General features: G+C 36.8%; 2 protein-coding genes and 1 non-coding gene across 4 annotated transcripts; 1 reads left to right on the top strand and 2 right to left on the bottom strand.

Annotated features, from left to right (window-relative positions):
- Positions 1-7633: 7633 nt before the first annotated feature.
- Positions 7634-7740, bottom strand: LOC145603240 (small nucleolar RNA R71). Its single transcript, XR_014104767.1, has one exon. It is a non-coding gene; the product is annotated as a small nucleolar RNA R71 (small nucleolar RNA).
- A 6469-nt stretch (positions 7741-14209) lies between these two features.
- On the top strand, positions 14210-19324 carry LOC145600981 (putative mitochondrial adenine nucleotide transporter BTL3). The gene is made up of 4 exons (XM_081656872.1): positions 14210-14873; positions 16354-16657; positions 17830-18297; positions 18406-19324. Exons 1-4 carry the CDS (start codon positions 14440-14442, stop codon positions 18475-18477), a joined length of 1278 nt encoding a protein of 425 aa, XP_081512998.1. The 5' UTR covers positions 14210-14439; the 3' UTR covers positions 18478-19324.
- A 17-nt stretch (positions 19325-19341) lies between these two features.
- On the bottom strand, positions 19342-25377 carry LOC145600980 (cyclin-dependent kinase C-1-like). 2 transcript variants are annotated; one of them, XM_081656869.1, is made up of 12 exons: positions 25147-25377; positions 22839-22920; positions 22564-22654; positions 22415-22453; positions 22217-22326; positions 22047-22119; positions 21851-21968; positions 21597-21714; positions 20944-21083; positions 20781-20838; positions 20503-20573; positions 19342-20346 (listed from the first exon to the last, which is right to left on the bottom strand). In XM_081656869.1, exons 1-12 carry the CDS (start codon positions 25260-25262, stop codon positions 19842-19844), a joined length of 1521 nt encoding a protein of 506 aa, XP_081512995.1. In that variant the 5' UTR covers positions 25263-25377; the 3' UTR covers positions 19342-19841. The 2 variants fall into 2 exon arrangements, with proteins under 2 accessions (XP_081512995.1, XP_081512996.1); XM_081656870.1 differs by having other exon boundaries at positions 22839-22916; positions 25147-25285.
- Positions 25378-25701: the final 324 nt, after the last annotated feature.

Here is a 25701-nt window from a genome sequence, read left to right as displayed (position 1 = left end):
CAAGACGTGTCAATTATTATGAAACGAAGAAAGTAAATAATGGAGTATTATATCATAACATATACAAAGTATTCTCACCAAAAAAAAAAAAAAAAAAAACATATACAAAGTACAGACTAAAAAGTATTTTTCATTGCACAAATCCTATGTAATTTGAACTTATTTTATTTTATCTAAACATAATTAATTGTTAGGATGTATATTATTTCACTTGCACTTATTTGAAGAATTGGTCCCGACCTAGGAACAACGAACCACCTCCACTTACCTAGCTTGACGACTAATGCAGTAATGCATAATAAAACGGACAAGAGTCATGGTTGAGATGCGGGTAATCTAGTACATTATGAAATTGTCATATTGATAAGCTGTTGCATTCAAGCTTTAATAAATCCATGTGAACGCTAAACTGGAACAGCAAATATTTGGGCTGCATTAGAATCGTAGAATATGACATTTTAAGGTTTAGAAATGTGTAAATTAGTACTCCAGTAATAAGTTAATAACTAGACTCACGGGTTGCCTACTGTTTTTTGTCCTCCAAGACGCACAAACCACCAACACAATTACCTGTTTCCATTTTGGTTGGCTAGTGCATTGGTCCATATATAAAATGCGGTGACAATGCACTAATGGTGATCGAAATTAATTACTAATAAATAAATAGAATTCCAAATATATTTATAATACTCGTACACCGTACCCTCCTTCCTTGCCATACTGTAGATGATTTTGTAATAAAACATGTGTTATCATTGGTTGGTTGGTGGAAAATGGAGACACTGAAAGTTCCGTCCCATGCTTCAGCTCAGACCTATTTGTGCTATATACTTCTGCCACGAGTTTTCCACTTCTTCAATTCTCATCTCACCATTATTACTCTCAAGTTTCTCTATGTATGTATGGCTGATGTTGCACGCTTTTGGTTGAGTTGGTCTTCTAACAGTTTACGACTTGAAAGTCGTGAAATTAAATTTTACTAGGAGCTCATTTGGGGAGATTCTTTCATTCTTTTCTTCACTCTCAATTAGCTAGTTTGACTTATATTGCTTGACTGAGTTGAATTAGCATATGAAAAATGTTATTCGGTATGATTCTTATCCTTTGTGTTTTAAATAGACTATATTAAATTACAAAGATTAATAAGAGAACTAAACCTCAATCAAAAGAATATACAAGCTAGTACTTATATAGTTGTATCTACTATACTTTCCTTCTTATTCAAACATCCAATAATAAATTAATCCACTCTGTTCTTTAGCATAGATTGTTGTTCGTGCTATACTAAATAGAATGATAAGTAACAAAGCAGAGTAAGTATTGAATTTATTCATAGTAGAGAGTCCAAATCATCAACCTCTTTTACGAGTATGAATTTACAATTATACACAGTTATAGCTACTACTCTACTCATAATTAGTATTAATTGTTAATAAATACACTACATTATAAAAGTTAAACCGAAACAACTAAATAGAAGAACTCGAGATTTATAATAATGAAGAAAAATGGGTCTATCAACTTGAAAATATGTGCTCATAGTCGCACCTAGATTTCAAAAATCTGGTATAGATGTACTACTAATAGTACTAATCAATGTTTATTGCCTGTTAGATAGACACACTCAGAGAGGTGGGAACACTTTCTAAATCAGATAACCCCCTTGCTATTTATTGCTAATTAAAAACTCAGTACACCGATTGTACGTTTCTGTTTCTATTTCTATTTTTATTTTTATTTTTTTTGTAAACTTTTGGGCCTATGACTCTTGAATTACATGTTTAATGTTTCATGGGCTTTGGAAAATTGGTAATCTTTTGGACTAAACCAGAAAGCCAGCCCAAGAAAAAGTTTAAATTTCATCAGTCTTAAGGCCCACTAGCCACAGCTTACAACCCATATAGCCCATGGGTATAATTTGTTGTGTTACAGAACAACATCTTCTAGAAATGTCAATTCGGGTGTTTAGGTCGAGTTTGGCAATGTCGAATCGAGTCAGATCTATTTTAAACTAAGTTAGGTCCCGTGTCATGCACAATAATTTTTAATAATTAATCTTAAATTAAAACTACATTTAATTATTAAAAAAAAAAATAAGTTTGTTTAAAATACTATAATGAATTCAATATGAAAGAGTTTGTTAGCCAGATAGGTATTTTAATATAAGCATTTGATAATATCTATATATTTAATATTTAAGTCATGTTAAATTGTGGTATTCCCTCCATTTCGTAACACTTTTCTTTGACATCTGTTCCATATCAATTACAACACTTCTATGTTTGGAAAGGACCCACCATTTATAATTTTTCTCTCCCACTAATGGAGTAACCCCACTCCCAAATATTCTATTACTAGATGAAGCCTGTGCGATGCACGGTTTGTTTGAATTTTTTAAAATACATTTATCTATGTGCTAAAATTTGTTATATATTTAGATAAAATTCCTAATATTTAAAGATAATATTTTATATATAAATTTAAACTTAAAAAGGGTCCATCGCTTTTGTTGCGGAGCTTGTTGCTTTTCATTTTGTTAGGAGTAGGTGCTTGCCCGCATTTGTTGCCTAACCCCCTGTTTTGCCTACCGACCTCGGTGTGTAGAAGAGTTTGGTTGATTCTACGCTTTTCCTTATCTATTTGGGCGCGTCGATTAATCGGACCGTTACTCCCTAGCCCCCTGGGGTGGACCTGGGGGATTCTATATTCGATGAAAAATTTCAATCTAAAAGCTTCGCTTTAGCGATTACATACGAGGGCACCCTCATTTCCAGAGATAAAATTAGGCTACACAGAAAGGGAAAAGCCCTCCTACTGAGCAAGATCATTAATGAATAAGGAAGCACTTCACTTTGGACAACCTGTCTCACTTCACGCAGCATAGCGCCTTGCTATTTGCATTCATCCTTGTAACTTACCAAAGTTCGCACGGCGCTCGATTCCATGGATAGTTTCATTCGATATCATGATGGAGGACATAGCTTACGATCATCGACTTTGATCATGCCACTAGGCATTTGATTAAGACATTGCACAATGATCCGAATACTTTGTCGCATCTCTTCGATACAGATACAGTAACAATCATAGCGATCTCCTCTGGTACCTACTGGTATGTCAAATCCCATTGGTCATAAACATTAGCCGTGCATGATGTGCACAAGACATGTGCACCCCAAGGACAAGGCATACTTGGTTCCGGGCACTAGTTACGTCTCCCAAGGCCCTTAAGACATGATGATTAAGGATGAATGAGATGGTTTCGGGCACTATGTATGACTCCCAAGGCCTTTTGGGAACCCATGGAAGTACTTGGATGCATAATCTCGCCGGGTGAAAAAATGATATACGGAAGCCAAATATGAAGGCTATAATACACAAGATCGGAGCAATTTAGGAAGTGTCCGGACCCGGTGTCGGAAATTAACGGAACACTACGGGATGCATCACGGGGTTATATTATATTGTTTCGACCCATATATGACCATTATTCGGCTACGTAAAGGCCCCGTTAAAGCTTATACCCAATACAAGAGGCGTGTACGAAAATGGTTAAATTGGATGCTTAAAGGCAAATTGGATGGTTCCACCCACCCAAATGGACTCCCGGAGGGTGTTAGGGTCCATGGTAATCATCTCGGCAATTTTTATTTCCGTCCCAAAAAAAAGTCAAAAATTGTCAAAATTGAAGGCTATTATCACGTTTTTTGAAGAATTTTGGAGGTTTCGGGACCCGATATTAAAAAGTGTTGAGATGCTAGGAGATACATCTCAGGGTCATATAATGATGTTTGGAACCATATATGACCATTATATGTTGTCATAAATGTCCGTGTTGTAGCTTGATTTTATGAAATAAGTGCAAGTTGTAATAGGGTAAATTGACTGTTTAAAGGCATATTGGATGGTTTTATCCACCCAAAAGGGCTCCCGGAGGGTATTATGGACCATGGTAAACATCTCGGCATTTTTATTCCCGGGCGAAAAAAAGGTCAAAAAATTCCAAAATTGAAGGCTATTATCCACGCTTTTTGAGGAATTTTTGAGGTTACGGGTCCGGTGGCAAAAAGTGTTGAGATCCTAGGGGATACATCGCAGGGTCATATAATGCCGTTTGGAACCATATATGACCATTATATGTTGTCATACATGTCTGTGGTAGGCTTGAGTCACGAAATCGATGCAAGGTGCGAATGGGTAAATTGACCGTTTAAAGGCATATTGGATGGTTGCACCCACCCAAATAGACTCCTGGGGTGTATTAGGGCCCATGGTAAGCATCTCGACAATTTTCAGGTCAAAATAAGTGGAAAATTAGCCAAAATTGAAGGCTCGTACACGATTTCGGGTTAGTTTTGGACTTTTATCAAAAAATGAACTGAATGCGTTGAATGACTCCTGGGGTCATATGTGTGGGTTTGCAACCATATATGTGGGTTTGCAACCATAAGACACCGATAAAGATGTCCATAAAGTACCAAGAATGAGTTTTGACTTTAATGTCATATAAGTGTAATAATGTGATGTGACTTGACTATAATGATGTCATATATTTATAATGATGTCACATAAGTATATTGAAGTGATGTGACTTGACTATGATAATGTCATGAAAGTATATATATGATGTGATGTGACTTGACTATAATGATGTCATATGATGAAAGTAAGTTTTTAATGATGTGATGTTATAATATGACGTGACTTGACAATAGTGATGTCATAAAAATATAATTATGATATATAAGTGATGTAATATGAGTAAATAGTGATATGATGTTTAAGGGTAATAGTGATGTAATTTGACAATAGTAATGGAAATGAACACATTATATGATATGATGATTGATTTGACAATATTGAGTATTCATTGTTACTATTTACATGTGTATTAATTTGACAATAGTGACTATTCATTGTTACTATTCATAATTCATATGTGTGTGTTGATTTGACAATAGTGACTATTTATTGTTATTATTCACATGTATGATGTGTGATGTATTATGTTGAGTAGATTGATATATTCGAACAAAGTATTTATGTTTGCAAGGTAAGTATCATGTATTATCTCATGTAAACAATCACCAACAACCCAAATTGTCCCCCAATCACCCTGTTTTGGGGTCAATCACCATATTCTCGGTCCTGAACCCAAACCTTGAAAAAAGCACAATAAGGGAAATATGAGATGTAAAAATTATTAAAAACCCATCCCCCTCTTATTTCCAACCTTTCCCCCATCTTCTGGAAGGCCATTTTTTGACAGTTCTAGATATGACAAGAGGCTTGTGTGTTGCTTAATACTTGATATAGCGTTCTAATATCAAGTTATAGTATGAAGTAACCATGTTACTATTTGATATGATGTGATGTGATTGATTTTATTTGAACAAATTATTCATGTTTGTAATGTAAGTATCATGTCTTATCTCATGTAAAACCTGATTAGCCTCATTAGTGGCTGATATGTCTAGTTTATGTAGTATTTTACCCCCGTCCCTTGGTCATTATTAGTAGTGTTTTTGGCTCTTTAGAGCCATTTTTATTACTAATATGTGTTTTCTAGTGTTTTCGTAGTTTTGGTTGAGTTTTGTAGGGAATTGCACCTTTGGAGTACTTTCCCGGGATTTTATGGAGCAACTACGAGCATTGGAGGAACACGGCCATCTTTCGTAGCCCAAGATCGGTTAGAGTAATCAAACCGGTGAATAAGGGCTCGACTTGTGTGAAGACGAGGCATTTGGACCGAATGATTAAAGCCCCAAAGAGGATATTTGGTTTGGGCCAAGTTACGAGCCTAAACGAGGAGTCCAAGCGGCCCAAGGGTGTCCGCCCGATGGTCCGCCCGGGTGTCCGCCCGATGGTCTGTCCGATGGTCCGCCCGGTGGTCCGCCCGATGGTCCGCCCGATGGCGCGCCCGATCGGGCAAAGAAGACTTATATCGCAACAGCCCTTCGCCCGATCAAAAAGGCGCGCCCGGTCGGGCGGTGTGGCGTCCGGTCGGGCGCGTGTCTCTGATAGATCTTTTAAGCATCGTTTAGTTTGTTTTAGTTTAGGATTCTTGCTTATTATAAATATGTTTTTGTTAAGCAAGTTGAGGATTCTTTTTTACACTTCCTTATTCTTTCTTTACTTTTGTAATTCTTTCTCTCTCTACTTAAGCTTATTTTCTCTCTCTACACTTTATACTTTGTTCTTTACTCAACTCTTTATTCTGATTACTTTGGTAACGATTTCCTTTCTCTTAATCTCAGTTATTTATTTTATTCCTTCTATCATGTTTTATTTTATTACTTTGATTAGTTTAGATTTAATTATGTGTGAGTAGTTCTCTTTCTAGGGTTTATGGGGATCCATAAATAATATGAAGGGGTAATTTATTGTTGTTAATTATCAATGCTATATTAATTTCCTATTGATTGATTTAATGCTCTGTGACTAGATTAGGCCTGATCTTTTATGCATGAGTTTAAAAATATTGATTCGAGATTCGAGAGATGAGAATTGATGTTTAGGTCTAGTTTCAATAGGCAGGTTAATCTATAAATGGTTAAGTCGAGATTCGAGAGATGAGATTTAATACCGGTAGATTAATTCTGTGATTGTAATACGTAGCGAAAGCCCTTTATTATCTGGTTAATTGATGCATTAATGATTGGTTATTATGTTTTACCCTGGAATATTATTTATTGGTGAACCTATGCCCTAGGTCTTTAATTCATTGATTCCTCTTATTTTATTCTCCTTACTTATATTCTTCGTAGTATAATCTTTAAATCACAACAAATTGTTACTAATAATTTAGATTGCTATTAATTAATTAGGAATAGAAAGACTAGTTTCCCTGTGGATTCGACCCTACTTCCCTATCTACTTTAGTTAGAGGACTTAGGTAATTACTTTTGATTAGGTGATACGACTTTAGCCTGTCAAAATCTGGCGCCGTTGCCGGGGAAACGGTTATATTTTTTATTTCTAATTGTTTTTGTAGTCTAGATTATTTTCCTTCGTCCCGGAGAACATAAGTTTTTTGGGACAGTTCTCATATCTGTTGTCTAGTTCTTTGTTTATGCCCAGGTGTTCCAGATCAGGCTACATTCCTTTCGATCCTGAGATCGAGCGCTCTTTCCATAGGCAAAAGAATTTATACAAGCAAATACTGGCGAGTTCTGGTGGTGAAATTCCTAGAGACCCTTCATCTGATTCTAGTGATCCAGACACTTCTTCAGAATCAGAATTAGAGATGGGAGAAAATCCACCTAAAAAGCTCAGCGACTATTCTCAGCCATCTTTGGCGCATTTTCCCCACCTTTCTCCTACGCCAGATCTTGAGGGAGTTCAATTCGAGATCAAGCCCCAGTTCATCACGATGATAGAAAGGAAGCAATTTAGTGGAGCTAAGGGTGAAGACCCAAATCTACACATTGCTGACTACTGTCAATATTGTAACACTATAAGGCAAGCTGGGGTCACGCAAGACCAAATAAGGGAGATTCTCTTTCCTTTCTCTTTATGTGGAAAAGCTAAACTGTGGTTTAATGGTTTAAATAGAACTGCACTTGGCATTACTAATTGGGAGACTCTTGTTTTGAATTTTTATAACAAGTATTACCCTGCAGAGAAAACAACTCTATTGAGAAGCGCAATTCAAAATTTCGCCCAAGAGTCAGATGAGTCACTATATGAAGCTTGGGAGAGATTCAAAGACCTGCAGAGAGAGTGCCCTCATCATAACTTAGCACAGTGGCAGTTGATACAAGCTTTCTACAATGGGATCGGAAATTCTTCTAGAGCAATTTTGGATTCTGCAGCTAATGGGAGGTTTATGAACCTAAATGTTGATGATGCAGGTCAGGTTATTGAAGATATGGCGATCCATAATTCCCAATATGGGAATCCTAGAGGTTTTGAAAACAAGGGAAAACACCACGTCGATTCTGTATCCTTTTTGCAATCTCAATTAACCTCTATTTGTCAGAAATTGGATAACCTTACTACTGCTAATTCTAAGATAGCTAATGTTTCTGCAATTGATAATAATGCTAATGATGCTTTCTGTGAAAATTGTGGAATTGTAGGTCATTGGGAACATGAGTGTAGGAGTTCCATGGAGCAGGTTAACGCTTTTCAGTCCATCAAGCAAAATAACCCATACTCCAACACCTATAATCTCGGGTATCGGAACCATCCTTATCTTTCCTATAAGAGTACTAATGTGCAAAATCCCACACCTCCACCTCCACCTCCACAACAACCACAACAACCAGCACCACCACCTCAGCAGAAATATTACCATCCCAATGCCGGCCAGAAAAACCAACCACAAACTCCTCCACCACCTTCTGACCCAGCTTTATCAGAAATTAGAGCAATGTTAACTAGTATGCAAAAGCATATGGAGAGTAGAGACTCACAAATTGACTCGATTGTGGCCCACAATAAAGTCATAGATACTCAAATTGCACAGTTAGCCGCTGCTCTTCAGGTTCGCCCACAAGGAGCCCTACCATCGCAACCAGTACAACCCACAGATCAGGCATTTGCAATTACCCTCAGGAGTGGTTCACACTATGATGGGCCTCCTATGCCCAAAGAAGATGAACCTGTTTCAACAGAAATTGCTAATCCTGATTCCTTTATACCAAGGGATATTAATCCTAGCCCTGCAGGGCTAAAGGGTAGTACTAATATTTCTGATGTTACATTGCAGGGTAAAACTCCAAGGAAGGTTGTAACTCAAGACAGGAATAATGATGTGCAACAACCAATTATCAAACTACCATTCCCAAATCGACATTTGAAAACCACCATGGATAAGCAGTTTGGTAAGTTCCTTGACAGGGTGAAGGATTTGCAGGTAACAGTTCCCTTTACAGAATTAATCACGCAAATACTTGCATACGCAAAATTCATGAAAGAAATATTGACTAGGAAAAGGTCTATTAGTGAGGTAGAGACTGTCGCTTTTACTGCTGAATGCAGTGCCGTACTACAAAATAAATCTCCACCCAAACTAAAAGATCCCGGTAGTTTTTCTATCCCTTGTCATATTGGCAATTTAATGATTGATAATGCATTGTGTGATTTGGGCGCTAGTGTTAGTGTCATGCCATTATCTGTGTGTTTAAAGCTAAAAATGGGTAAATTAAAGTCTACTAATATTACTCTGCAAATGGCTGATCGTTCTTCTAAATACCCCATAGGCATTCTAGAAGACGTCCCTGTTAGAGTAGGTAAATTTTATATACCTGTGGATTTTGTTGTTCTTGATATGGCTGAGGATTTGCATACCCCAATTATCTTGGGTAGACCCTTCCTTAATACTGCTGGAGCAATTATAGATGTAAAATGTGGTAAATTGACACTATCAGTAGGGGATGATAAAATTGTTTTTAATTTGAATAATACCCCTAAAAGCCCCATGCTAGAGGAGAAGTGTTATAAAATTGATGTGGTTGGTAATTGTTCCAATAAGCCCCAAGCTTTTGTTAAAGATCCCTTGGAGGCGGTATCGTGTGTTGCATCTTCTACAGGTACAACTAACCGATGGAAAGAGGAAGTGGACGCAATAGAGAAAGCCTTATACTGTGAAGGTCTTGGTTTTGAAGATGAGAAGGTGGAAATGAGTACACAAGTTGCGGAAACTGAGCCTATAGTGAGAGTTCCACCAGATCGTGTTGTAATAGCTCAACAAAGTGATAAATTGAGGCAACCAACGGTCAAAAAGGGTTCTCAATCGAACAAAAGTAAAGACCCACCAGTTCAAGCCAATGAGGATCCACCCAATAGGGTGAATTGGCGCCTTACAGGGCGTGTTAGGAAGCCGAGTCGTGGTTTAAAAATCGCTCAACCGGGTGAAGAACCACCCGACCAGGCGATAGGCCAAGGGGCTTAACTTCCCGACATGTGGTAAGAGGGTCGTGCGGGACCTAAATAAACCAGCGCTTTGCGGGAGGCAACCCGTATTTTTCTTGTTTTTTTTAGTCTTCTTTCTATTTCTTGTGAGAGGAGAGAGGAGAGAGTTTAATGAGTTTATTGAGTCGTACAGGTTAGAAGGAAAAGAGTTAGTCAAATTTGGAAACAAAGAGAAGGAGTCTCTCGTACCAAACATTGCCTCGGGCCCAACCGGGCGAAGGACCGCCCGACCGGGCGCGAGAGCAAGGGTGAAAAATTGACAATTTTTGCCCGACCGGGCGAAGGACCGCCCGACCGGGCGCGAGAGTTGACGAGTACGGACATTTCGACCGCCCGACCGGGCGATATGGCGCCCGACCGGGCGCGAGAACAAAGAGAATTTAGAGGGTTTATACCGCCCTACCGGGCGGTGTGGCGCCCTACCGGGCGGAGTGGCGCCCGACCGGGCGCGAGAGCGGATCAGCAAAACTGCTCCACTTTGACAGGCCATAACTTTTGCGTTTCTTATCCGTTTTTGGCGTGTGACCTATCATTGGAAAGCTCTTCAAGTCTACTTTCCAATGCAATTGGAATCATTGAATTATCAATTATACATCAAAAGTTATGATCAGAATAGTGCACCTGACTCAATTTTTATCTTTTTTCCACTAACACTTTGTTTCTTTCTTGCCCAATTTTGTTCCAAAGAGATGCATTGCAATCCTGAGGCTTTGGTGACATTGATGTGGTGATGATGAAGAGTAGTCACCTTGAATACTTGCTTCCCCTTAAGACAATGAGGACATTGTCTGATTTAGCTTGGGGGGAGGTTCTCGTGTTCATATGGTATATCTTTCACTCTCTCTCTTGGTATGCTTAGTGTAGTTTTACTGCTTTCCTAGTGTAGTTTTATTGCTTTCCTATAAGAAAAATACAAAAAAATTGAAAAAATAAAAAAAATCCAAAAATACGTTCCAATGAATTGTAAATCATGCTTCCCTGTGCCCCATACTTGAGAAAATTTATTTTGATTCTTGGTTATTGATGATGAGCATTGTGGATTTGTTGGTCATGATTTGAAGTTTGATTGTTTGGATTCCTAAACATGCGTCAATTTTGTCCAACTACTTGTGAATATAGTGCTTGACTAGTTGATTTGGTTAGGAATGTGTGTTTAGTTCCTGGTATGTCAATGAATTTGAGTATTGGTTTGCAACTATGAGTAGTATTTCATGACTTACCTATTATGCACATGAGGAGGACGAAGACGTTCATTCTTTTAGGTAGCCTTCAGACGATATTAGATACATTTGTTCCCTTCTTGCTACCCATGTTGTTGCTTGTGCCCTTTTATTGTTTATTTAGCCACATTACAAGCTTTTTTTTATAGCCCCATTGGTTACTAGTCCCAAGCTTGGCTTGGGGGAGCTATATAGTTAGTGAGGTGAGGGATTTGTAGTGTGCACATTATTTGCACAATGTGGAGGTATAAGAAGAGTAATTTGTTCTTTGATTTTTGTGATTGGAAAAAAATAAGAATTTGTGTTTCAAAGTTGAAATTTCCAATGTGGAATAAAAAGAAAAAAAAGCAAAAGAAAAAAAATTGTTATATGTTCAAATTATCTATATGAAAGTTGCCCAAGAAAAATTCAAAGGAAAAAAAAAGTATCAAGTTTGAAAAAAGAATGAGTTCAAAGTTTGTTTATTCACTCAAGTTCTACATTGTCATATTTTTATGAGTGAAATTGTAAGTGTTGGGATTGTTTATGTTGTTTGGAGTAGTATTTGGTGGATTCTTGTTGGAGTTAGTTATGTTGGAGATGTTGATCATTGGTTTTATTAGGATTTGGCTCCCTTTAAGCATGGCTTTTCTCTCACATGTTCCCAAATATTTCTTACCCTTTATCCTAGCCTTACATTACAAGCTTTAAAGACCTTCCGACCTTGTGCATAGAGTTGTGTAGATGTGAAAGTGTTGTTTATCAATGCAAATTATGAATTGACATATTCCGAGTCGACTATTAGGTTGAGTGCTTATCTTTTTAAACACACGAGTGTGTGAGTTTGGGAGGGCATTGTTCACATAAAAGGGTGGTTGGAGAGTGATCGAGTACATCTTTTACTCGCCACATAAATGAGAGTTGAGTGTGTGAGCACTAGTCTTGAATTCTATATGCTCGTGTGGTTTGCTCTATTTGACAATTGTTGGGGAGGAAGAGTGATTGGATGAATGAGATTGATTGATATTGAAGCATGCTCATTAGATTTTCCTTGAATCGTTTGTGCTTGATTTGATTATTGGGGTGAGGAATGTTTTATATGTTCATTGATGAGCTCTTTGCTTAGGGACAAGCAAAGGTTTGGCTTGGGGGAGTTTGATATGTCTAGTTTATGTAGTATTTTACCCCCGTCCCTTGGTCATTATTAGTAGTGTTTTTGGCTCTTTAGAGCCATTTTTATTACTAATATGTGTTTTCTAGTGTTTTCGTAGTTTTGGTTGAGTTTTGTAGGGAATTGCACCTTTGGAGTACTTTCCCAGGATTTTATGGAGCAACTACGAGCATTGGAGGAGCACGGCCATCTTTCGTAGCCCAAGATCGGTTAGAGTAATCAAACCGGTGAATAAGGGCTCGACTTGTGTGAAGACGAGGCATTTGGACCGAATGATTAAAGCCCCAAAGAGGATATTTGGTTTGGGCCAAGTTACGAGCCTAAACGAGGAGTCCAAGCGGCCCAAGGGTGTCCGCCCGATGGTCCGCCCGGGTGTCCGCCCGATGGTCTGCCCGATGGTCCGCCCGGTGGTCCGCCCGATGGCGCGCCCGATCGGGCAAAGAAGACTTATATCGCAACAGCCCTTCGCCCGATCAAAAAGGCGCGCCCGGTCGGGCGGTGTGGCGCCCGGTCGAGCGCGTGTCTCTGATAGATCTTTTAAGCATCGTTTAGTTTGTTTTAGTTTAGGATTCTTGCTTATTATAAATATGTTTTTGTTAAGCAAGTTGAGGATTCTTTTTTACACTTCCTTATTCTTTCTTTACTTTTGTAATTCTTTCTCTCTCTACTTAAGCTTATTTTCTCTCTCTACACTTTATACTTTGTTCTTTACTCAACTCTTTATTCTGATTACTTTGGTAACGATTTCCTTTCTCTTAATCTCAGTTATTTATTTTATTCCTTCTATCATGTTTTATTTTATTACTTTGATTAGTTTAGATTTAATTATGTGTGAGTAGTTCTCTTTCTAGGGTTTATGGGGATCCATAAATAATATGAAGGGGTAATTTATTGTTGTTAATTATCAATGCTATATTAATTTCCTATTGATTGATTTAATGCTCTGTGACTAGATTAGGCCTGATCTTTTATGCATGAGTTTAAAAATATTGATTCGAGATTCGAGAGATGAGAATTGATGTTTAGGTCTAGTTTCAATAGGCAGGTTAATCTATAAATGGTTAAGTCGAGATTCGAGAGATGAGATTTAATACCGGTAGATTAATTCTGTGATTGTAATACGTAGCGAAAGCCCTTTATTATCTGGTTAATTGATGCATTAATGATTGGTTATTATGTTTTACCCTGGAATATTATTTATTGGTGAACCTATGCCCTAGGTCTTTAATTCATTGATTCCTCTTATTTTATTCTCCCTACTTATATTCTTCGTAGTATAATCTTTAAATCACAACAAATTGTTACTAATAATTTAGATTGCTATTAATTAATTAGGAATAGAAAGACTAGTTTCCCTGTGGATTCGACCCTACTTCCCTATCTACTTTAGTTAGAGGACTTAGGTAATTACTTTTGATTAAGTGATACGACTTTAGCCTGTCAGTGGCCTGGACCTCAGCAGTTGCTTGTGAACTAGGTTGAACTCATTCGTCAATTTTACTTACGTGACATTTGAATTATTTAATTCTAAAAGTTTTTAATAATCTCTTATTTTATTGGTAAAACTAAAATTTATAATCATACATGACGCGCTAAGAAAATCAAATCTTACGTGGCTCTCTAAAAGCTCGGAAAAATACTCCCCGCGTCCCTACTTATACTACTTTATTATTTATTATTATTATTATTATTATTATTATTAATTCTGTCTTCCACGGTTCCACCAATATATTATAAAAAATCCTCTTTGGGCCCCACCCTATAAATTTACTTAAACTTTGTAAACACACTAATTTGCGATTCATAAAAAATAGAAGGAGTATTCATTTAAGCTAAAATCTAGACCGAGTTTTATTTAATTTGGTTTCAAATCAGATTAATCAGGTCAGTTTTTGACTCCTCCGTTCCCCACCGGCCACCACTCGTGTTCTTCGTTTTGCTTTAGCCAGGTGAAAAATCACATCAAACATTTGAAAATATTCCGTTACATGTCATCATCGAAGTATCAAACATGTAATATGCTCTCAAATTCACACCATTTTATATTGCTTCCCACCTAAGTACCTAACACTATTGTGTCACTACTACCCTCTTCTTCCCCAAACTTTTTCACCCATAATTTTCTCTCTCATCTTCTACAATTTTTATGCAATGCTTGAATTAGAACTGTATAATGAACTGGATTTCTTCAGAATCACAAATTCAGCCTTTTTCATCAAATCACCCACTTCTTTTCTCTTACACATTTCATCGAACAATTCGTCGACATTCCATTTAAATTCTCTCTCTTCCTCTTCTTCCGCCTTGCGAATTAACCACCGGCGAAATCATGTAGTGGATTCGGAAATTCGTCGCCGTTTCTCCGATTTCTTGTCTGTCAGCTTATCGGTCAAAGATACTGATGATGGGTTTTCTGGGGATTCGTCTCAATCATTAAGGCAAAATGGGGATCGTAATTCTGAATATATTAGGGTTTCTGAATTACTTGAAGAAACGAAGGAGGAGGAAGTAAAGGTCAGAAGTTCTGGTGCATTCAATACTACTAAACATTTGTGGTCTGGTGCTGTTGCTGCCATGGTTTCAAGGTTTATTTCCTTTTCTTCTTTCATTTTAATTGCTGTAATTTTTTTCAAGTTTGCACTCAATGTTAGTAGTTTAGCACTAATGCACCCGATCCCATCAGAACTCCGCAGTTAAGGGTGTGTGGTCGAACAAGTCTGTGTGTATTGAAGTTGCATGATCCGCAATGTGTAATTGTATAGTCTATTATCTATACCTTGAAATAAAAATTGACTCTTGCTGTTTATAAAGGTATCAAACTTGCAATTAAAGTTAAAATCTAAATATATATGGTTAGTAAAAGCTGATAATATTAATAGATTGATGAAATTTCGGAATTGTGATCTATTATTTGAGACAAAGGGAGTATCTTTTGTAAGATCAATATTGGAACTCCTTGCCATTTATGTTTTATACTAGCTTTCTGTTATGGTAATGGTTTTAGTAAGTATTTGTGATTTGGGTTCTAGATAATTCCAGCAATAGTCATCTTGCTCTTAGATTGGCGGTGTGTTTGGGTTGAAGGAAATGGAGGGAAAGGAAGGGAAGAGAAATGGAGAGAATGGGACATCTTTCATTTGGATAACAAATGAGGAAGGAAGGGAATTGGAGGGGAGAGAAATGAAGGGATTAAATTGTAGGAAATTGATCCCTCCAACAATGGATAGATTTGGAAGGAAAACTCACCATTCTTCCCTCCCCTCCTCTCCCTTTCCCTCCCCTCCCCTTCTTTTCCTCCCTCCCCTCCTCTTCCCCTTTCGCCGTTTCTCCGAGTGTGAAGTGATTCTCTGTAAAAGAAAACCTCTTTTGGGTTATTCTGAATGAATTGCAAAGTTGCTATAGTTCTAAATATTGGAGATAGCTTCCGATTGTTTTTGCCGAAGTCATTAAAAGTATAACTGTTGCTGAAGCTGTAGACTTGCAAAGGGGTATTACCGTATTAGGGTAGTAAGATTTTGAGGAATAAGAAATTTGGATAGTAGAGAGATTTTTGTATTGTGAGCCTTTGGAATTTTGGAAAGTTCAATTGAAGATTGCTGATATCATGATAACTTGCTATTAGAACAATGCCGTAAGGTTTTCACCAATCACTGTTACAGGGTGACTGCTCATATATTGCCTAACCATAGGAAGCATATCCATTTTTATCTTATTTAAGTTTGATGCTTTTAATGTTTATTCTTCATCTATCATCTGAAGGTTGAGTAAGGTTGGTCCTTTTGTCTTAAAGCAATTTCTCATTATAAACTGGCCAAGTGGCCATAAAGGAGGAGAATTCCAATAGGGGGAATTGGGAAGTTTAATTACAAAAATGTATTTATATGTTGAAAGTTAATTAATTAATTAATTTATTTTGGTTCTTTTATACCTGAAATGACTATCAATACATATAAGGAAAAGTCAATGGAGCTATTTAAGTCATCACAGTGTTGTAATCCTTAAGTGACACTTGTTTCATGAATGGAGTGAGTAAGCTTGTGAATAACCTCTTATCTTTTTTTCCAGGACCTTTGTTGCCCCTCTCGAACGACTAAAATTGGAGTATATAGTTCGCCATGAGCAGAAGAATTTGTTTGAGCTCATCCAAACAATAGCAACTACACAAGGAATCAAAGGCTTTTGGAAAGGAAATTTTGTCAATATCCTTCGAACTGCTCCTTTTAAAGCGATTAATTTTTACGCTTATGATACGTATAGGAATTACCTTTGCAAGTTATCTGGAAATGAGGAGGCTGCAAATTTTGAGAGATTTGTTGCTGGTGCTGCTGCTGGTATTACTGCTACCTTACTCTGCCTACCCATGGACACTGTATGTGGTAAAAACAGAAATTTCACCTGCTTTAACTACTTCATTGTCTGAAAGTTTTCTAGCATTTTGTTTCTGGTTTTGCCTAAATATTGTTAATTGAACGAGACCTTCCTTAACTTGTTCTCCTCATTAATTGAAATTTTACTCTGCTCGAAAGTATAGAAATGTCTTTTAACCCTTCAAATCAGTCTGGTTCATAACTTGAATGTGTCCGTGTCTGAAAAAACTGCATCATCAACCAGTGAATGAGGCTCCCTCTGGAAGTAATAAAGTAACGTGAAAAAGGAAATCTCGTACAGAAGTAACGTGAAAAAGGAAATCTCATACAGTAAAGCAGCATTGCATATGATCCTTTTAATTATCAATTATGAGAGATCCTGTATGATTATAGCTTATAACTTATAAGTCATTCTTTCCAGAATGAAATGGGCAAGGACAGAATCCTATTATTATGTATTAAGCCCAAACTTATGGGGATTATCAGTGTCACAGATAGGGGAAGATGTTACTTTTGTCTTCAGAAATTCTTATGTGCACCTAGGTGACCCAAAGATAAATTTTACTCATTTTAAGATTTTGAAATGAGCAAATTATATCAAAAGGAGCAGAAGAATACCCTTGTGTACCTAACTGTATGTGCACATGGTTGCATATAAGAATTTTCACTTTTGTCTTAGACTGACTCTCTGCAAATATAGGCAATTCCAGAACCCCCTATTAAACCAACCTGGCCATAAAGGAAAAGAATTGTTTGTAATTAAAAGAAATAATGCATTGAGAGTTAAATATACATTTTTTTCCCTCCTCGTTTCTTCAATTTCAAATCTAAGCATTTTAATTATCATTAGTGTAGCATTGAGAGTTAAATATACATTTTTTTTCCCTCTTTGTTTCTTCAATTTTGAAACATACTATTCGCTGGCTCTGGATTTACTCAGATGGCTTATTAAACCCTGCACTTCAATTTCGTGAATTAATATAATATGTATGCTTGTTACAGTTCGGATCAATGTTTATGGGAAAAGTCCTCTGCCATGTGGGGATTAGTCTGTGTTTCAGATCAGGACTGTTTCCTAAAACAAAAATCTTCATAACATGTTACATCTCTCGTCACTTGTAGAAAAAACGTAAATCACATGTCTTTTTTCTTTATAAATTTCTCATTGTTTCAGATCAGGACTGTTATGGTAGCGCCAGGTGGTGAAGCTCTGGGCGGTGTCATTGGTACTTGCCGCCATATGATCCAAACTGAAGGATTCTTTTCTCTGTATAAGGGCTTAGTCCCGTCACTTGTAGCAATGGCTCCTTCTGGTGCAGTATTTTATGGTGTTTATGATATATTGAAAGCATCCTATTTGCATTCACCTGAAGGGAAGAAAAGAATAGAAAACATGAAACAGCAAGTAGGAGACCTTAATGCTCTGGATCAGCTTGAACTGGGTCCTGTTAAAACCCTGCTTTATGGGGCAATTGCTGGGGCTTGTTCTGAAGCGGCTACTTATCCATTTGAGGTTGTTAGAAGACAGCTTCAATTGCAGGTGCGGGAAAGAAAGTTGAATGCTGTGGCAACTTGTGTCAAGATAGTAGAGCAAGGAGGTGTTCCAGCCCTGTATGCTGGATTAATACCAAGCTTATTACAGGTAACTCATTACTTGAGCTGGGAAGTAGAATGTGAAAAGAAAAATTGTGTTATTATTTGTATACTACAATCAAGGGAGCTATCTGACTATATACTGTAACTTTTCCAGGTTTTACCATCTGCTGCCATTAGCTACTTTGTCTATGAGTTTATGAAGGTGGTTCTCAAAGTGGATTCATAGTTCTGCCTTCTTGCAACAATAGAGCAATAAGTCTTTCTTAGTTGCTTGGAGTTGCAGTTACTACCTTCGGTTCAGCTGATGAATATGGACTTGTAAACATGAAGAAAGCCTGTATAATTTCACCATGCTTGGTCTTAAACTACCTTCTCACCGACAGTTCTTTGTCAGAGCTAACGTTGATGATTTGCTGGAGGATATGGATAACATCTTGTCATGATTATATTCCCTTATTGCTTAGGAGTTCAGAAGTTTGGAATGATTCTAAAGTATAAGACAATATTGTAGCTGTTGGATATGAACCCCATGCCCACATATATTTACAAGCCAGATGTGGATGCAGCTCACTGGCGTCAAATGTCAGATGTGTTGGATGCATTGTTATCTTCAAAGACAACTGATACAGAGCTTCACTGAAGTTTTTGATGGTGTACTTTGCTCACAGAATGAAATGCATGTGAGCATTCTACAATTGGGTTATTAATTTGAAGTTTACAGTCGACTCTAATGCTGACATTAGATGTAGAGCCTTGGTAGTTGGTACTAATCTTGTGGGATGTCGTAGCTGACATTATTGGATATAGCTCTTTTATCAACCCAAAGAAATGTAACTTGTCATCATCACTTTGAGAATAAAGTTTATCCTTGTACCATTGATCGTTCACTCAATTACATCATTTTAAAGTTGTATTATTAGACTTTTTTTTTTTTTTTTTTTTTTTTTTTTTTTTTTTTTTTCCTGAAAGCGTATTATTAGACTATTGTGTCAAGAAAATATTGAAAAAGGTGTGTATAAGAAAAATGTAGATAGGGTAAAAGGTGATTCTAAAAAAAGTTGATTAAAGTATAAGAAATAGAGTAGAAATGTTAAAGCAGGTAAATATATACACATTTATATACAGGAAAATGGAAATTGAGTCAGCAATTATATACACATTTACATATAAATGTCATCCAAGCCAAATTTGCATTTTTTTGTTACCTTAACTATTAAATAAATTTGGAGTCTTACTCACCATGTCCTATAAAGTAATATGAGATATACCTATCAGTGCAATTACAACATCAACTAACACACCAATTTCTGAAGTTACAATTACAGCACAGGGAAAGCCTTACAGACAAGATCTAGTTTGAGTAATACTCCACTCATAAAAGAACAGGAAAAAAATGATTGTACTTTGAGACTCCCATCTGTACAAGTGAGAAACCACACTTTGCGGTCTAGCTCACAAAGTCAAGTTATCAAGAAATTCCTACCCTCATTGCTTCACATTATGATACATATCATATTATCTTATACCAAGCATTATGATATAAATCATAGTATCTTATAGCAAGCAAAGATGTAAAACTACATACACCTTTCATTGTTGCCATCCATATTGCTGATTTCGAATATTAGCTATTGGGTTTGGACCTCTATGTGAAAATCCTGGTGGTCCAGCTGCATAACAAGGAGTGGTCGATCGGTTAATCATATTACTTGCAGCATATGGACCAACCCGCCCGTGAGGAGGATATGGCCCTATAGAAGTACCACCAGCTTGAGCCTGAACCCCATGGGTCTGGTTGTATCCAGCAGTCAGATTTAAACTGGGAGGATACCTATTTGATAATCCAGCATCAACAAGAGGTTCACAATACGGGTTGCTAGGCAAGGTAGGTAAGGGTCGTTGCAACTGGTTCATGGAAAGGTTGCGTTCAGGTCGATTCTCTTGGAGGACCTGCCCACTGTTTTGAATAGGAGGAAGACGAGCATGTGGAGGTGGGCAACGCAAATTCTGTCTTTTTGCAGTTTCCTCATTCAACTGCTGCTGTTGCCTCTTCCTCTTTGTTTGGAACTCATGCGATGCTTCATATTTGGGTAAGCTGCACCATCAACAACTATTCACAAAACTCATCACAGCAATAGTTCAATCACCTAACTAGAAGCCAGTATAATGTTCTACATGACTTGAAAACTATGACATTCATTTGCAGTATACAAATACAGTTACTGAAGATAAGAAAAACAAAGTATGACACCTCTTTGGGTTGCAAGGTAACGGCTCCATCTGGAAATATTCAGCAGCAAGTGCATCTTTGGCAGATATCCTCTGTAGACAAAAGAAACTTAATCCTCATTACAAAGCATTAAAAGGAAAGTGGAAAGTAGTAAATATCGCAATTCAAAAACCAGAAGCTATCAAGTGGGGCTGCAGATATAGAAGTTTCAATCAAAAAGTTCAGGAGTCTAACCCTCTCTATCATCATCCCAAAGACAAGACAGCACACAACAAAAATATTTTTGAAATCTAATATACCTTAGATGGGTCAAGGATCAGCATTTTGTCCAGTAAATCAAGAGCATGTGAGCCAAAACTGTTTAAGAAGGCAAAATAAGTAATAAATTAGGACACTGCAACAAAATACATAATGGGTTAGTGTAGGTAATGGAACGATAACATCAGATATAGACTAACGTACTGTCTCAAAACCTCTCGTAAACGTCGACGCATGGGCCTTGCAGGCTTAAAGTTATTATACCAACGAATCTTGGAAACACCAGGCCAATTTACTTCATCAGGACTTCCACAAAGTTCAAAAATTTTGTGCAGTTGTTCTGGCTATACAATGGAACACAGGAAATCCATGTAAGAAATGAGATTGATAAAGGTGTGTGCATATAGGAAAAGTAACATCATGAACTATATGCAAAGATAGATGCTGTGCTCCACCTAATGCATTCTGCACACTTGCACAGGACCAAAATTTCATTAAAGTTCATATTCTTAAAGCAAGGACTCATTGAAGTAGATCCTATGAATCTATGATGCATAAATTTTGGTCCAAACAGATCCTAGAATACATAGCTTCTACAATAACATTCAAAAGTGCAATCACAATTATTCACCTCTATTATCCAACTTTTCTGAAACAAAGTGAGTCTCATACATGAAAACAGAGTAAAGATCACTACTAGTCTTAACCAGCTAAATGAGAGATGACGCATCTTTCCAGCAAATACTCAACAAAGAGGAAAAAGTGTGGTCACATTACCAAAACCGTTTTATCCAATCTCTGGATGTCAAGCTCTATATACAAATAACACTGAAAAGAATATATGCAGCAAGTCTGACCTCATTTCTTCCAGACATGATGGGTTTTCCTTGCAAAAGCTCGGCAAAGATACAACCAGCAGACCATATGTCAATAGCTGGACCATAATTTGTGGCTCCAAGCAGCAACTCAGGAGGTCTGTTCAAACCATATCAACTAGAATCAATTAACTAAATGACACATGAAGCATACTTGGGAGAAAGGCACAGTATTTGACTAATACATGAGTGTCATCGACAACAGAACCTTCTATCCTTTATATGGAAAGAATTACCTATAAGGTAAAGTGACTACACGATTAGTAAAATTTTCTTTGCGAAGATGAGAAGAGCATGAAAGCCCAAAATCAGCAAGCTTCAAGCTTCCATTATTATTTAGCAGAACATTGGCCCCTGCAGGAAAAAAAAAATTAAACATATCTAAATTCAAAGTTTTGGAGAAGGGGATAATCAAACTCATATGATACTAACCTTTAATATCCCGATGCAGCACTTCATTTGCATGGCAGTAATGGAGCCCAGTGAGCAACTGCTTCATATAACACTGGAATAAACAACATTAGGGGGAAAAAAACAGTTTTAGTAGGCACAAGAACAATCCAAAAAATCACAAATTTAAGATACTATGAGTGTACACATACCTTAATCTGAGGAACGGTAAATCTCAGGCCAGGACGATCTGAGAGGCCTGTCAAGTCATGGTCCATGTACTCGAATACCAAGTAGACACCACCATTGTACTTGTTATTGTCTGATTAAGAGGGAAATGAAGTTCATAGGCACGCAAATTACACATGTTGTATGCAATTGCTCAAAAAATAGCCAGAAAGATATTTTACCTGAACTCTCCTTAGTTGCAGCTAGTTGGTTATTTCCATCTGAAGAAAAATCAAAATAAAAATAATAATTAAGCTACCATAAACAAAATACATCAAATCATTAGATACTGTTTAACTAAGTAAGATACGTTAAGCCAAAGATGATATACCTTGAGAAATCACAACCTCTTTTAATTTTACAATGTTTTCATGATGCAACCTAGTCAAAATTTTGATCTCCCTAATTGCACTAATAGGAAACTGCATTAAAAATAACGTCGGAATTAGAAACGAAAAATGACTCATACATGCCTACAATTAGTCTTTCTGAAAACAAGTGTCAGTGAACAGATCACCTCTTTTCATCTAATTTACAAAAGACTGAAAGCGTTTTGTTAGTGAAAGTGCTCATTACAGGAAATAATAAAAATAGACAAGAATATACCCCCTCCTTTTCATTTTCTGTTCGTATTCTCTTCAAAGCAACAATTTCCCCAGTCATGACTTCTTTGCCCATGTACACCTGTCTGCCAATCAAACCAAATGCAAATAAGATAGCTCCTCTCTATTCCACATTGTTGTCTTTAGTAAATGCATAATTACAGTACTGAAGGTCAACCATAGACTTCTGCAGTTGAAAACGAGCCAATTACTTCCATGTTGCAAATTCTCAACATATGAAAAGCTTATTTCTGACACTTAGAAGCGGAGGCTTTGCAATGCTCGTGAAATGTAAGAGACGTTAAGGACACTCAAACACTACCTAGACTCTTGGCCAGTTCAAACTAAAATTTTTTGTATCTAAAATGATGGAGGTGAGAAACGAATAATATACACTAAAAGGTTAAGAAAATGTAACAATCACTCCTAAACATTAAGCTCTGGGATTTGGAAATTATTTTAGTGTTTAATTTGGAAAGTAATCTCCTTGATCTCAGATAAGAAAGCGGTTATTATAGTTGATAAGGAAGTTAAAATAAAGGAGAGGATCTTAATACTCTTGCTTTGGACTAAAGTCTAAAAATCACCACAAAATCTTAGCTATACTTGTTAGGATTCAAAATGATAAAATTATATATAGAGCCTTTTCACCCCTTAATCTGATTTCTTCATACTCATCTCCCCTTGTCAGTGATACTAACTACTAAGAGCTAAAGACTTCCATAATTTTAGGAATGCATATTTCTATATCATAATTCCCTGATGCTTACTTTTCAAATTGTCATATCTAGAGAGCTTAAAGAAACCCAAACAAAAGTAACAAGTCTGTAAAGAAAACAGAACCATAGCCTCAAAGCAAGCCAATAAAAGGCGGGCTGTGGATGTTTGCATGCATTGTCTCTTCACTCCGATTGCATTGTTAGTGGTACTTCAATCACCTTCCACAGTTTCACTGAAAGCTTAAAAAAAAAAAAAAAAAAATTTGCTCCTCTCATCCATTGACATGCAAGAGCAAACTCAGAATATAGAGACCTGTCTAAACTGGACACTTGAACAGAGGGAGGCTTATTGAGGATCTCAATGTTAAATGACACGTTGGAAGACGATGGTCATGCTAGTAGTAGTAAAGCCTTCAGAATACTCTAAAAATAACATTATACTTATATGCAACCGTTCTGATTCACCTTCTGCTGGCCCACTGTAACTACAGGTGAGCACTAAAAGATGCTGCATTAGTCTTGAAGTTTATTACAAACCCTTCCATAACACACTTTTCCAGCCTTGAACAGGTCTGATCAGTTTTTTGCCATCATTGCTCCTGTACTTTCTGTTATAGCTATAGTTGTACACTTCAACCTACAAGCCGATCACCTTACAGCCTCCATTTTCCATTATGATATAAAACAGAAAGAAAATTTTTAATCAACCTTTACATTAATGTTCCATAGCCCTTTAAACAGAATACAGGCTAATCAGTGCTTTAATTGTCCACTTTAGCACTGATCTGCAACATCCCAGTCTCATTTGAGTAATCCTTCAGACAATGTTAATACCAACAGAATCTCTGGATCTTAATTACACCCCAATCTGATACATATATACCCAACCTGAATTCTGTTCCCTTAAATTTCTTCCCTTTCTTTCTAAGGTCAATTTTATCCCTTAATAGGGTTATTTTTTACTTTGACACAAACATGCATCAGACTATATTACGTAAGAAGAAATTAGCCAAGGAAAAAAAAAAAAAATCTAAATTCAACATCTTATATATATATACCAAATTTAACAATGCACAACATGAAAGTTTACCATTCAGGCATTCACACCCTTTTCTCATATTATTTTTGGCTCAATTGTTTAACAATAACAGCAAAATCAAAACTTAAAAAATGATGACTTCATCACCCCCCCCCCCCCCCCCCAACAGCCAGCCAAGCAAAACGTGAAAAATGACAATGAAGTGAGTTTCTTAACTCTCTTCCTCATTGCTATACTGATTTTTTGATCTTTAAAAAATGAATTCTTGTTTACACTTATAATTCTTTCAATAACTTATTCACCAACACATTTAAACACCCAAAATCATATAACAAGACCTTAAATGACGCAGAATTGCAGAAAACAAAACTAAACAATCTTTATAAGATAAATCATCAAAAACCCAATTCCACAAAAGATCTAAAATTTGATTCAAGAACATACCCAGAACCCCAAATCAATCAAAATTCATACAAAACATAAAATCAAAGGGGATATCCAGTAAATAAACAATGAAAATGGAGACAAAACAAAGAAGAGGAAATTGAAGTTACCCATAAGTTCCTTCACCAATTTGCTCCAATTTTTGGAAGCAATCAAGAGTGCGAGAAGATCCCCGCAATGGCGGAAGTTCATCGAGATTTAACTGCCCAAGTTGTGCAACAGTCATCTCTCTCACAATTGTATTGTTTGCTCTAATTTCTCAGGTTTTTCAGAATTTTTTCACTACTTTGTCTACACTATTTCTTTAACCCGTAACTCCTGTTGTTATAAAATGGGGCTGTCTAAGCTTTACATTAGGGGGGAAAAGAAAAGGCCAAAAAGGTAAAAGAAAAGGGTCACCTTGAAACCCACGAATATTTCTTGACTAACTTTGCGGTTGAATGGATCAATCAGACGATCAACTCAAGGTCCTTATTTTTACGGTGAAACGCTTTTATAGTGTATGTTACACTTACGGCGGTGTAAGCTTAATCCATCCATTCATCCGTCTTTAATTCTTTATTCTATTACTTTATAGTTTATACCAAGTTTACGTGGAAGTCGAAATTATCTTATTCTTTCTGTTTATCTCTAAGAAGCTTTATTGACTATTTGAATCAAATCAA

The sequence above is a fragment of the Chenopodium album genome, chromosome 21 (genome assembly GCF_948465745.1).
Source record: "Chenopodium album chromosome 21, dcCheAlbu1.1, whole genome shotgun sequence".
NCBI lineage: Eukaryota > Viridiplantae > Streptophyta > Magnoliopsida > Caryophyllales > Amaranthaceae > Chenopodium > Chenopodium album.
This window is presented reverse-complemented; position numbering and strand designations above follow the sequence as displayed.

What these genes read in the sequence shown, in the direction of transcription:
- LOC145600981 (XM_081656872.1), top strand. Translation starts at nt 14,440, where the DNA reads ATGCTTGAATTAGAACTGTATAATGAACTGGATTTCTTCAGAATCACA. An exon ending in GTTGCTGCCATGGTTTCAAG is followed by an intron (nt 14,874 to 16,353) that starts GTTTATTTCCTT and finishes CTTTTTTTCCAG; the next exon opens with GACCTTTGTTGCCCCTCTCG. An exon ending in TAATACCAAGCTTATTACAG is followed by an intron (nt 18,298 to 18,405) that starts GTAACTCATTAC and finishes TAACTTTTCCAG; the next exon opens with GTTTTACCATCTGCTGCCAT.
- LOC145600980 (XM_081656869.1), bottom strand. Translation starts at nt 25,262, where the DNA reads ATGACTGTTGCACAACTTGGGCAGTTAAATCTCGATGAACTTCCGCCA. An exon ending in GTAGTCACTTTACCTTATAG is followed by an intron (nt 21,715 to 21,850) that starts GTAATTCTTTCC and finishes TGGTTTGAACAG; the next exon opens with ACCTCCTGAGTTGCTGCTTG. An exon ending in TGATCCTTGACCCATCTAAG is followed by an intron (nt 20,574 to 20,780) that starts GTATATTAGATT and finishes TTTTGTCTACAG; the next exon opens with AGGATATCTGCCAAAGATGC.